The sequence below is a fragment of the Mytilus edulis genome, chromosome 3 (genome assembly GCF_963676685.1).
Source record: "Mytilus edulis chromosome 3, xbMytEdul2.2, whole genome shotgun sequence".
Lineage (NCBI taxonomy): Eukaryota > Metazoa > Mollusca > Bivalvia > Mytilida > Mytilidae > Mytilus > Mytilus edulis.
The window spans coordinates 52267999-52282309 of NC_092346.1; the positions used below are offsets into that span (position 1 = coordinate 52267999).

Sequence of the window (14311 nt, forward strand, 5' to 3'; positions counted from 1 at the left end):
AAACATGTAGCAACAAAGAACGCTAGATATATAGATAAAAAGAAAGAATGATTTTTTTTGGTGGTCATTATCGTACTTGTCATTGTACCATTCTTGTTCGGTATTTGTTGATATCACACATAGTTCACAGACATACACACACACCTTAAAAAGATCTATAAGATATATTGCGCTTAAAACTAGAAAAAAGAAAACGAAAATAGTAAAACATTTAATAAAAAGTGTCAACAATTTAAACATTTAAAACGCCTTTTTTGATACAAATTACATTTTCGTTTTCATTATTACACATTTAAATAATGCACATTTTTCAAATTTGAATATTGCACAGTAAAATGAAAAATGAAAAATTGGAGCATTTTTCATTTTTCCATATCAAACGTCAAATTGAAAAATGCTCCACGTTGGAGTATTTTTCATTTTTCAATATTTGAAGTCAAATTGAAAAATGCTCCATGCTTGAGCATTTTTCATTTTTCAATATTGTAAGTCAAATTGAAAAATGCTCCACCTTAGAGCATTTTTCATTTTTCAATATTGTAAACTAAATTGAAAAATGCTAAAGGTTAGTATTTTCAATATTTGCTTTTAAGAATGAAATTGAAATCTGTTTTGTTTTGTAAAGCAAACAAATCCAAATGTTTAAATATATTTAAACTTTTGACAAAATAAAATCATTTTTAACACAAACTTATTGTTATTTGTTTCAATATCTTCGTAAAATCAAAAATACAATTCCATGAAAATAACAAATTTCAAATCTCACAGAGAAAATGTTTTTTCGAAAGTGATTTCAATAGATTTTTGTTACATTTTTCAAACCAACTACATTTAAAACTTGCAGAGCAATTTGAAAATTTATTTTTCATTTTAAAATGATAAATGTTTGGCGTAAATGTACACGGACGATAAACGATCGAGTAATTTGTCCATTATTGACAAAATAAATCATTATCAAAATAATTTCCCATTAAAACATAACGATAATAAAAGAATGATCATTTAAATCTACTTCTCTAGTTACAATTTTTATATCTATGTTAAAACACATCAAACTAACAAATTTCTAATTTTCCTATAAATTTATGAAATGGTTAAAAGTGATAAAATAATCAACCAGATTGAGATCTTGTCTTATTGCTAAAAAAGTGGCGAAAGATACCAAAGGAACATTTAAACTCATACGTCGAAAATAAACTGACTAAAGAAATTACCAACAGACAAACAACAGTACACAAACCACTACATGGAACACTAAAAACAGCAACACGAACCCAATCAAGACATGGGGATATCTCATGTGCTCCGGAAACTAAAGACAGCAACACGAACCCAATCAAGACATGGGGATATCTCATGTGCTCCGGAAACTAAAGACAGCAACACGAACCCAATCAAGACATGGGGATATCTCATGTGCTCCAGAAATTCAAGCAGATCCTGCTCCACATGTGGCACCCGTCATGTGCTCGTGATAGTACAAATCCAGTGATAAGTCTGATTCGGCAGGTCACATTAGGGGAAAAGGGGGTGCAAATCAATTATAACACAAAAGAATTAGGGAAAATGAAAAGCCGAAACAGAGACTTGAACTATGTCTACAAGTGTAGCTCAGTCTCAATGTCGATTCTACAAATCTTCCTAACATTGCGGCTACATACTATCTCTTACAAACGTCTTTTTTCCTTAATTTATAAAGACATCTGTTATGCTGTATCGTAATATCATGATATGTATATGTAGATAAAGAACATGTCAATATTATCCGATTTGGTAGGCGAGAGAATTCGTTGATGTGTTCATGAATAATTACACATTATTTAATCAAGAAGGGAGTTCGACCACCATGCAATCACGGCATACGAAAATTTCCAAAAGTCCAAACTGGTAAGTTTTCAAACATATTCCTGTTGTGAAAAGAAATTGATGGCATTTAGTATGCACAGTGAACATTTGAATATACTGTTATGACTTATTCAGGGACGAATTTTAGAAGCGTTGATAGAAGTAAGAAAAAACAGCAATAAATGAATAAGCTGACTTCATAGCAATGGTCTGAAGGTGAACCGGTATTCTGGTGTTGTTACTAAAACCGTTTATTGTTTTACGGATAGGGAAGTTTTTTTCATTCCTTTTTTTTTTGCTCGCAAATTGTATGCATCGAGTCGCGTTGTTCCGTCCGATGAGTATGAAAATAAAGAAACAGTTTATGGTACTGACCAAAGAATAGATCGGCATATTTCATACACCATCATGTAGTAAAATATCAAAATATAAGATTGTTGCACATATCTTAGCATGAGTTTGTTGTTGTTGTTGGTTTTTGTTTTAATTCTTTTGATATTTTCCTTTGATGCAATACATTTTAAAGTATAAAGCAAATATGCAAGACAAAATCAAATGAAAAACAAAGATAAAAATATAAATGCTTAGCCAAACAGATTGGTGTCTTGTTTACTTCGGATGACATTTGATGGATTACTAATGCATTTTTTTCTTCTTATTTAATTGGCCAATATAAATGGCTTTATTATATCTTCTGCTTTTGTTAAAGTGCATGTTATTGGTTCTTTTAATGCTTGTATGAACTTGGAATAGTGTTGGGTATGTCACCAACTCTATATCCTATTTTCAATTTTGCATAAATTCAATATATATAAAGATGAAAATTTGTTTTATTTTGCTTACACACAAAGTGGTTGGTACTATATCGGCATGTTTTAAAGTTCATCATGATATGTAGTTACACTTTATGTTTCCCAACTTTAATTTTTTTTTGTGATCGAGAAGATTTATGTTAATTAAAAATGAGATAATCTATAGGAATAATACGAGTAGCTTCTCCAGAAGTGAATACCTTTGTTAGGCTTATACAATATTCAACTATTTACCTCTGTACCTTGTTTGATAACAATTACCAATTTGATATATTCATGCCTTGTTCACACGTACATTTAATTCGAATAACGTTTGAACTCAGCATTAAGATGGTATCAGTTGTGAAAAATAAAATAACAAAAATACCGAACTCCAAGGAAATTTACAACGGAATGTTCTTATCAAATGGCAAAATCAAAAACCCATGTATCAACAGTTAACAATAAGCAAAGACAAAACAACAACTAATAACATGTAAGTAAGATGATAAACAACGTCAGAACCTAGAATGTATTCTTCAAGAATAATGTACTATTTGTTACGATCACACGGAATATTTTTCAACCATATCTTGGTATCTTTTGATGAACGTTTTTTTTTTTTTTTAGAAAAAACAACTAGACGTTCATTGGCACAACCCTGGTTCATTAACTGTTTGTGCATACATTGGTGACGTTTTACACAGTTTTTGGTAGCATCTGTAAGCTCTTCAATACCAAATGAGTTGGGAAATGTATATCCCAATTGCAAGTGAAATGGGTGCATTGCTACTAAGGTAGGGGATTTGGTCATTTCAAAATTAGAATCGTCTCGTTTGTCATAGATTCTGGCACAAAGAAAACGGCTAATGTCAAATTCGAGGTAAAAGTCTAAAAAAAGAGGCAGAGGATTAGGCCATGCCTGTAATGACTTTAACCGCGCGTAACGTAACGCTATACTTTGGTGTTCCATATGTAACGTCACATCCTTAGTAACTTTGTTATGTGTTCTTGTATAGATTTTAATACACGTTCCACATGTTATATTTGTTGTCTTGTAAATGCCTAAGTTATTTCATTGGCGACGAGGATAAAAGAGATGAAAAGTAACTGAGAGAAGATATTTAAAGGCATAACATAAGAAAAGATAAAGAAAAATGGCTGAAAGAATTACAGTTGTGACAGAAAACAGAAATTTACGTACTTTACAGTTCACACCCTCGGAGGATCATCTCACCACGGGAAGTCAGTGGGAGGAATGGTTAGAAGGAATAGAAAGAGAATTCCGATATTTTCGAATTACAGAACCTGAGGATAAAAAGGACGCAATGATTATTTATGGAGGTAAGGAAATTTCTAGATTAGAGAAAAGTACACCCGACCCCGTAGATAGACGCATGGATGTTTATGAAAAGTTAAAAAAGAAACTAAATGATTATTTTGCTCCAAAGAAAAATAAACATTATGCAAGATAAGTATTTCTGAAAATGAGACCGATTAATGGAGAATCAACAGTGGCATACGCGACACGACTACGAGAGAGAGCTGCTGATTGTGAATTTGAAAATCAAGATGACAGAATTTTAGAACACATTATTCAAACCACAGATAATGAATCGCTAATCAAAAAGACAATTAACAGAAAGTGGACACTTGATCAAATGTTACAGGAAGTACATCAGCTAGAAGATACGACATTGCAGATACATGACATGAGAGATATATACACAGCATCAAGAACCGGAGAAATTGCAAAAGTGACGAATTATGGAGGAAAACAAAGACATTACGGCATGCAAAATAGAGAGGAAACATACACAATGAGAAATGAAAGGAGGAATAAGTGTAACTTTTGTGGAAAAATACATTCGTTTGAACAACGTGAAGATTGTGCGGCTTACGGAAAACAGTGTAATAAATGTCATAAATGGAATCATTTTGCTGAAGTTTGCAAATCAAGTATGCAATCTGTATACCAGGACAATGACCAATATAGGAATCAACGATACACTGAACGAAATCAAGGTAGGAACGTTAGAAGAACAATGGAAGAGACAAGCGAAGAAGAATATTCAGATGATGAGTTTTTTGGAAGGACAGTGAATCATTTGGGTGCAGTTAAGAAAATAAATGTACATAAAATTGGAAACGAAGCAAGAACAGTACTAGTTATGATGAATGATGTACAAGTGAAAATAGAACCAGATAGTGGAGCTGACGTCAACGTAATGGACGAGTACCAGTACAGAGCGTACAAAAACAGAACTAGAGAGGGATCTGAATTATTAGAAAGCAAAACAAAATTGAGTACTTTGCAAAGCAGTTTAAAAGTAAAAGGAGAATTCATTACAACAGTGAGAAATGCAACTAGAGGAATAAAAACAAAAGTAATTGTGATTAAAGGAAAAACTAATTCACCACCACTTATTGGAAAGAAAACACTTATTCAATTAGGCATGTTACAAATACAAGAAGATGGAACATTAAAAGAGCCAAATGGATTAGGAATTCAGGGTGGAATTGTAAAATTTGAACATAAAATACCAGATATAAGAAACAAAGCAGCAAGGACTAAATCAAACCACGTAAGGAACAACAATCAAACCGAAAACATGATCAAGAAGATAACACAAAGAGACAAGAACACAAAAGCACAAGGAGACAAAGAATACAAACAAAATGTTTCAAATAAGCATTCACAGAAAAGGAGGTACAGAGAACATTCTTTTAAAATCAGTGACCGTGTCTTATTCAAGCAAGAGAAACGGAATAAATGGTCAACTGCATATGAACTTGAACCGTATATCATATACAAAATTTTATCCGGATCAAGCATAGAAGCTCAGCGAAAGTCAGATGGAAGAAAAGTGTTTCGTGACTCATCACACTTCAAACTTGTAAATAACATTGAAATTCCGCACTCAAATGGTAAGTGGCGAGATAGAATTTTGATGCACACTAAACTGAATGGAGACAAACACATGATTGCATCAGGAAGAAGAGAGATGCCGAACCGAACCAAGAGAGCACCTGCTAGATTTAGAGACTTTGTGGTCTGATTTTAAATATGGACTGTAATTATCGAATATGATATCATAAGTGAAATATGGACTGTAATTATCAAAAATAGATATCATAAGTGAAATATGGACTGTTAAATTTAAACTTTTATTTTTGAACATTAATTTATTTAATACCACTTTATTTGAAATGAAGATCAGAACTTTTGAAGAAATGGAGAAATGTAATGACTTTAACCGCGCGTAACGTAACGCTATACTTTGGTGTTCCATATGTAACGTCACATCCTTAGTAACTTTGTTATGTGTTCTTGTATAGATTTTAATACACGTTCCACATGTTATATTTGTTGTCTTGTAAATGCCTAAGTTATTTCAATGCCTGTCTTTTTTTTTATCTGGAGGTCATATCAATGAAAACCCAACCAACTAAGTTTGGAAAGTGACTGAATGAACTCTGACCCATACAAAAATATGAATAGGTCGGCAAAGAGAGGCACACAGTTCGTTTCCAACGGAATGCCGAAAATTGGTTGAAAAAGTCTACTTTTAAATTCAACAAATATATTGTCAAAAAGAAACTCTTCCAAACTGACCACTCGTTCCTCTGTGTGGCATGTTTCACCTTTTTGTTCACAATTAAGCAAATATGCTGCATGGTATCCCAAAGAGTTAAATTTATAGCGTATGGTACCTTTTATTTGTTGAAAAGCATTGTGGATCAATGTTTTTCAACGTTTTTTCAACATCACATAGAAATAGTGATATACAGAGTTGAAAAAAAACAAAAGTTTTGATAGAACTTATTACAGAGAAAGATCAAGGTTTAAAACTATCCAGAAGTTCTTAAGAATTTTCCGAATCATCAGAATTGTCATAGATTCTGGCACATACATGTTTATGAATCAGAAAGTCAGAATGTGAATATATATGTTCAAACTCTTTTAGGTCATTTTTAGTAGCAATAAACAAAAAAACTTGTCAATTGGACATGCTTTGATACTATATATGCCCTTGAATTTTTACTAGATAACATTTTTGTTCGCTTTGGAGATTCCGTATATCATCAGATTATCGTTCCCTTGTCACCATCTTACGGTGTTTATATATCTCAACTTGTACGATTCGCTCGTGTATGTAACAATGTTTTAGATTTTAACGAGAAAAATTTATGTATTACTGAAAAATTATTACACCAGGGTTTTCGATATCACAAACTAGTCAAAACATTTACTAAATTCTATCATCGGTATAAGGACATCATTCGTAAATATAGCTCAACATCCAGACTTCTTATACGTTCAGGTATTTCACATCCAATTTTTTATGGAAATATTCTTTATAAATCACAAAGGTGGCAGTATTCACCTCAAAAACTAACAAAACCTTTGAATAGACTTATTAAGAAGGGATATAGTTACGATACTGTTGTCAGGTCATTAAAGATTGCATATTTTGGCGTTAATATTGATTCACTTATAGGGTCTTTGCATCGGAACCAGAGACATGTATGTATTTATATGTCTCTGTCGGAACTAAACACATTTATTCAAAAACCAGTTGTTGGCATGACACGGGTTATGTTCTTCTCATAATGTTATGATGGTATGATACTAAACCCCTAACGGGAAGGATTGTGCCTGATGTTCATATGATGAAATCATAATCTTTCAGTCAGTTTAATTGAAGTCTGGAGCTGGCATGTCAGTTAACTGCTAGTAGTCTGTTGTTATTTATGTATTATTGTCATTTTGTTTATTTTCTTTGGTTACATCTTCTGACATCAGACTCGGACTTCTCTTGAACTGAATTTTTATGTGCGTATTGTTATGCGTTTACTTTTCTACATTGGCTAGAGGTATAGGTGGAGGGTTGAGATCTCACAAACATGTTTAACCCCGCCGCATTTTTGCGCCTGTCCCAAGTTAGGAGCCTCTGGCCTTTGTTAGTCTTATATTATTTTAATTTTAGTTTCTTGTGTACAATTTGGAAATTAGTATGGCGTTCATTATCACTGAACTAGTATATATTTGTTTAGGGGCCAGTTGAAGGACGCCTCCGGGTGCGGGAATTTCTCGCTACATTGAAGACCTGTTGGTGACCTTCTGTTGTTTTTTTCTATGGTCGGGTTGTTGTCTCTTTGGCACATTCCCCATTTCCATTCTCAATTTTATTAAACTATGCAAAAATTCTTGAGAATTTTTAGAATCATCATATGCTAAATACCATTACGCGAGTTAAAAGGTTCACAGTATTCTTGAAGACCCTCTTTCACTTCGGACATATTTTTTGTCAATCTAATGGATTCTTGTCTAAGTGACACGCTTAGGTGGGTGTATATCAGGTTTATCTAAATTAGAAGAACAAGATACCGAAAATATATTAAAATGTATTACCATGTTACCAAAATGTTTCGTGTGTCATCTAACCAATCAAAATGTTTCGTGTGCCATCTAACCAATCAAAATGTTTCGTGTGTCATCTAACCAATTTTGACAGATAACCGTCTTTGAAAGCTTCTGTAACATTTAAATAGAAGTAACGGCTTTCAAAAACATGGAATATTAATACACACATGGTGTATAATTTAAAATAAGCATACTAAAAAAAACATCTCGTCAAAATACTACACAGGAATATTCGGGTAAATCAGTTAAGGTCAGGGCTAGTTTAAATAAACTCATCATAGATACAGGGAATACAATTTAATATTTATGCCAGACGCGCGTTTCGTCTACAAAAGACTCACCAGTGACACTGGAATCAAAAATGGTATAAAAGGTCAAATAAAGTACAAAGTTGAAGAACATTGAAGACCAAAAATTCCTAAAAGTTTTGCCAAATACAGCTAAGGTAATCTATTCCTGAGGTAGAAAAGCAATGCACTAAGCAACAGTTTAAATATATTGATATGTTAAAACCATTTTAATCGTATTGTTTGTTTATCAATTGGAAGTTCATTCTTTGTTTAGTTTCACACTTGATCAACTTTTTGCTGAAACATAACATTTCTATTCTAGTTATGCCCCGTACGAAAATGAAGTTGTCTTTTCTACATTGGCTAGAGGTATAGGGGGAGGGTTGAGATCTCACAAACATGTTTAACCCCGCCGCATTTTTGCGCCTGTCCCAAGTCAGGAGCCTCTGGCCTTTGTTAGTCTTGTATTATTTTAATTTTAGTTTCTTGTGTACAATTTGGAAATAAGTATGGCGTTCATTATCACTGAACTAGTATATATTTGTTTAGGGGCCAGTTGAAGGACGCCTCCGGGTGCGGAAATTACCTGTTGGTGACCTTCTGCTGTTGTTTTTTTCTATGGTCGGGTTGTTGTCTCTTTGGCACATTCCCCATTTCCATTCTCATTTTTATTGTAATTTGAATCTAAAGTTATATTCTCTTAGCTCTTGTTTTGTAGTTTGTTGTTAATATACACCATAGAAAAGTTCACAAAGCTAAAAAGTTTATATTTAATAAAAAGTCTACAATGATGCACTGCGGATGAACTGTGGTCTGACAAGTAAGAGTCTAATGGTTATGAACTACCATTATTACAGCAATCGTAAACACCTCTGAGATAAACTTCATATGATGAAGACATAATCTTTCAATCAGTTTAATTGAGGTCTGGAGCTGGCATGTCAGTTAACTGCTAGTAGTCTGTTGTTATTTATGTATTATTGTCATTTTATTTATTTTATTTTGTTACATCTTTTGACATCAGACTCGGACTTCTCTTGAACTGAATTTTAATGTGCGTATTGTTATTGTTTTACTTTTCTACATTGGCTAGAGGTATAGGGGGAGGGTTGAGATCTCATAAACATGTTTAACCCCGCCGCAATTTTGCGCCTGTCCCAAGTCAGGAGCCTCTGGCCTTTGTTAGTCTTGTATGATTTTAAATTTTAGTTTCTTGTGTATAATTCGGAGTTTAGTATGACGTCCATTATCACTGTACTATTATGCATATTTTAGGGGCCAGCTGAAGGACACCTACGGGTGCGGGAATTCTCGCTACATTGAAGACCCATTGGTTGCCTTCGGCTGTTGTTTGCTCTATGGTCGGGTGGTTGTCGCTTTGACATATTCACCATTTCCTTTCTCAATTTTATTTGAAAAAGTTATATACTTTATCAACGAATCTGTGTACAATAATACACTATACATTATATCAATTATAATTAAATATGGGCAATTCGATGAAAATCTTATCAATGAATATAACAAAAGCTATTTTTTCACCGTCAATATAACGTTAGTTAGGAGAATCAGACAACCAAGACATGTACATATATACATGTAACCAACAAAATGAACATATACCAGATAAAAAGGTGTATGATGAAAAATCAGACTGCAATGTATTTAGTTGTCTTTACCAACCAAAATTATTGATCAGTTTCTTTCATCTGTCGTTATCTGAATGCAAGTAAATGTGGGTTGAATGTAAAAGAAAACAAAATTAATTCTGACATGCCATACACATGATTTATCTAAACGATTTTCTACATTTAATAGATATTAATGTAAGCCGATGTAATCATTTCGACAGGTATTTGAGACAGGGCAGTTTTTGTTGGCCCGCCCCAATTTTTTCCAAAATCTATATATACTTTTGTTCTGTCAGTTTCTCCAATTTATAATTATTTTCATACATTTCTGTATTAGACTTACAGACAGAGATAAGTTCTTCTTACACAAGTATACTATTTATCGTACTAGGACGCGGCAATTAACCAATTAATATACAGGGACTACAGATATAAAACTTTACTCAATACAAATGTGTGCTCGAAACTCAAAATCTAGCATTTTGATTTGTTATGAATTTTGAGTCCGAGTACGACTATCGTTCTCCAATATTTTGTGTTTCAAGCAAAAGTTTTGAACTCCAAATATTTGGGAGAGAATAAGTTCTTTTTTTTTTTTTTTTTGGTGTTATTTCTGTACTTAAACTTACACAAATATACAAACAATAGTATGTCTTACTTGTTTGCTAGCAATTGTTTGTTTATCAACAGCGGCCACTGATAATATAGATGAACCCTTTCAACCTTCGTATAATTCGGGTGCCACATGTGGAGCAGAATTTGCTTAACCTTCCGGAGCTGCTGAGATCACCCCCAAATTTTGTTGGGGTTCCTGTTGCTTAGTCTTTAGTTTTCTAGGTTGTGTCTTGTGTCCTATTATTAGTCTGTTTGTATTTTTTGTTTTTATCCATGGCGTTGTCAGTTTCTTTTCGATCTATGAGTTTGACTATCCCTCTGGTATCTTTCGCCCTCCTTGACTGTTTACTTCTCTGCTTTCTGGATTGTGTCAAGGAATCATTGTATTTAATAATCAGCGCGTGTGTTCCTTCGTCCGCACTTAATAACTAGTATATTCTCATGTTTCGAAGCGGGATTTTGAATAAACAAATATCTCTGATCATTGTCTATTTTATCTTTTGTATCTGGGCGTCACTAGTAAGTCTTGTGTGGACAAAATGCACTTCTGGCGTATTAAAATTGTTAACTTGTTGCCTTTTGTTAGCTGTCAATTGTGTTCTCCTATTTATTTATACTGTAGTCCTGTAATGTTGTGTTGTCATTTTAAAGTTATATTTCACATGGCCATAAAAGAGGGAGGTTTGGCATGCCACAAAACCAGGTTCAACCCACCATGTTTTCCTTTAAAAATGTCCTGTACCAAGTCAGGAATATGGCCATTGTTATATTATAGTTCTTTTTATGATTTTTGAACAACGGTATACTACTGTTGCCTTTATTTAAAGTAAAATAGTAACATTGAGTCTTTCACGCGGATCTGCAGAACATGAGACTTAGTTTATAATTATATTTTTGGGGATCAAAATATTTTATTATAAAAAAATAAACATAAATATGAGTTTTTTCTAGAATCTTCTGTTGTCTTCAGCCTCGTTGTGTCTTCCGCCTTATAAGTGTTTCACCTAATAGCTTCCTACAATTTAAAAAAAGAAGAATAAACAATAAGATGAATTCTATATAACTGTTTTAAGAATTTGATACACTGTTTTCATCATAGTCAATTACTTTAAAAATTACTCAAAAACGATAAAAAAATATAATTTAAAAACCTTTAACTCCATATTGTATCTAGATGATAACAGGAAAAAAATAACTAAAAAATATCATCAGAAAATAAGAATAATTCCTAAAAATTCTCATTATGCTAGAACGGTGTTTTAATGATGAAAAGGCTTCTGTTCAAGTTTCATAAAAGGATGTATTGATGTCTTAAAAACAATTATACCATTTACTTACCCTAAATGATAAAGACGCCGACGGAATTTAGTATATCTATGTTTCGTTCTACTTGCCAGATAAAAATAACTAATTAATATCATGTACAGTCTATTTGTCTAATGTTTTTTCAAGAATTTAAAACATGTAAATTTTTAACAATAACAAACCTTTCTTAAATCCTTTAATACCATATGCACCGCCCATATTTCCAAATCCGTTGTTTCGAAATATTGGATAACTTCCGAAATCTTGAATCCCCATTCCTAAACCAGCGCCATGATTGTTCCATCCTTCAAATTCAGATGGATACGCCCCAGAATCCATCATTCCTTTAAGATATCCACCATTTCCATCATTAAATTGTCCTCCCATTCCACCTTTGAAATATCCTCCGATTCCAACTTTCAGATATCCACCCATTAACCCATGGTTCTGGAAGCCACCAGCTCCGTCATTTAGATATCCACCATTGAACATGTCATACTGATTTTCATATCCTATCATGCCAAAGTTGGAGTTCATTGGTCCATATCCTCCAAATCTCTGATATCCAGACTGAGGTCCAAAATTTCCTACAATTTTAAGTAATCGTTATAAATGTTTTAAAGTGTGTATATTTACATATATTTAAAACTAATTTGTGTTATATTATGGAGAACTAGGTTGCACGAAAAAAATGTAGAAACAGGACATTCGTTAAGGGAGAGGGTAGGTGAAAGCATCGAAACCTCAAACACAAATCATATGAACATCCGGTCTGCATGAAGCATGAAGGTTGGTATGTTAAATTTTCCCAGAATTTTGTTCACATCATTTCAAAAAATTCTTTCTTTTTCTACCAAAAACAAAATCACAGTATCATTCATTACAGGGTTTCAAACACAAGTTATTACTTTCAACTGTAATAGATATTGGCACATTGGAGTGTTTAACTATGAAAATCATATAAAGTCCTGTCAAAACTATGGTGTACAACTTATAAAGAAAACATGTGAATTTGTATGATTCAAAGTTGTTTCATGATTGTCTTACATAGCAATATGTAGCGCTGATGATATTTTTTTCTTTTTAGAAATGCGAAAAAAGGATTTAGTAAAAAATAAGTAAAGGAGTAGGTCCGGTAACGGCCGATTTTGGCCTCAAATTTCAATTTCATCTGACGAGAGATTTTAGACACTTTTCAAACACTTAAGTGTTTATTTCAGTTGATTCAATTAGTTTATGTGAAAGATTTTAACTAGATATGAAAAATCTATCAAATATGCCAAAAATTGTCACTTTTCGGATGGTTTTGGTCAAAAGTGAAAGTGGCCGCATCCGTGTTCATCCTCAACCTTTATATATGTTATGTATTATCATGAAATGCATTTCAATATTAAGAATGAACACAAATGCGGCCACTTTCATTTAAGACGGTAACCGTCTAAAATTTAACTAAAAATCTAACATTTTGAAGAATTCAGTTATTTAGCATGACTTAATGATGCTTGTACCCGATATATGAACATTGTATTGTAAAAAAACAGCCCATATTTATGTAGCAGAGGCATTCTACTTTCCAATAAATAACTAAAAGTTAACATTTTAACAATTTTGTAATACTGCTATATTTTGGGGCTAAAAAGGGGTCTTACTGAACCTACTCCTTTTATAAACTTTTTAACATTCAAATTTTCATTATGTTTCTACAAGTTTTTGCATTTAAATGTGATTGACACAGAGGTAGAAGAAATAGGCACAACCTCTTTTTACTGCTAAAATTGTCTCAGATTTTAACAAAACAAAAATATAACAACTGATTGCCATTTTCTGATCATTTTGTACTCCTGATAAAGTGTAATACTCCATCTAGATATAAAGCAAACAGTTATATCATTCTCGTTTGGGGAATATTTACTGTATGTACTTCAAATATGAAATATTTTAACCCACAAATTAATATTTTTCATGAAATTATGATTTTGACAAACCATGTAGTTTTTAATTTACCTTTGTAGAATGTAGCAGAGACACAGGCAAAGAGGATAGCGACTACAACCGAACTCAACATTTTCGTCTGTATCTAAAATTCGAAAATGAATAGCTATATAGGATGGTCATATATTCGGTTTAAGCATAACTTTAAAAAAAAAATGCACTTCTAAATTTTAAAAAATGCAGATTATTGAAAATAAATCTATAGCCTGACAAAAGATTTGAAAAATGGTTTCAAGCAATAAAAGAAGGAAAAATAGATAAAATAAATGTTTCATCATATATATTGAAAACATAGGAAATTACTTACCTTAAGATATTTGGCAATTCAAGAGGGGTCTGGATTCACTTGTGATTTGTCCGGTAGAATCTTTCTTCTTTTATATACGTTCAATCACAGCCGATGTATTAATGCAT

General features: G+C 32.5%; 1 protein-coding gene across 1 annotated transcript; it reads right to left on the minus strand.

The window, feature by feature from the left end:
• Positions 1-11403: 11403 nt before the first annotated feature.
• Positions 11404-14311, minus strand: LOC139514885 (uncharacterized). Its single transcript, XM_071304475.1, has 4 exons — positions 14205-14311; positions 13910-13982; positions 12088-12492; positions 11404-11615 (listed from the first exon to the last, which is right to left on the minus strand). The coding sequence occupies exons 2-4, from the start codon at positions 13968-13970 to the stop codon at positions 11605-11607; spliced, it is 477 nt and encodes a 158-aa protein (XP_071160576.1). The 5' UTR covers positions 13971-13982; positions 14205-14311; the 3' UTR covers positions 11404-11604.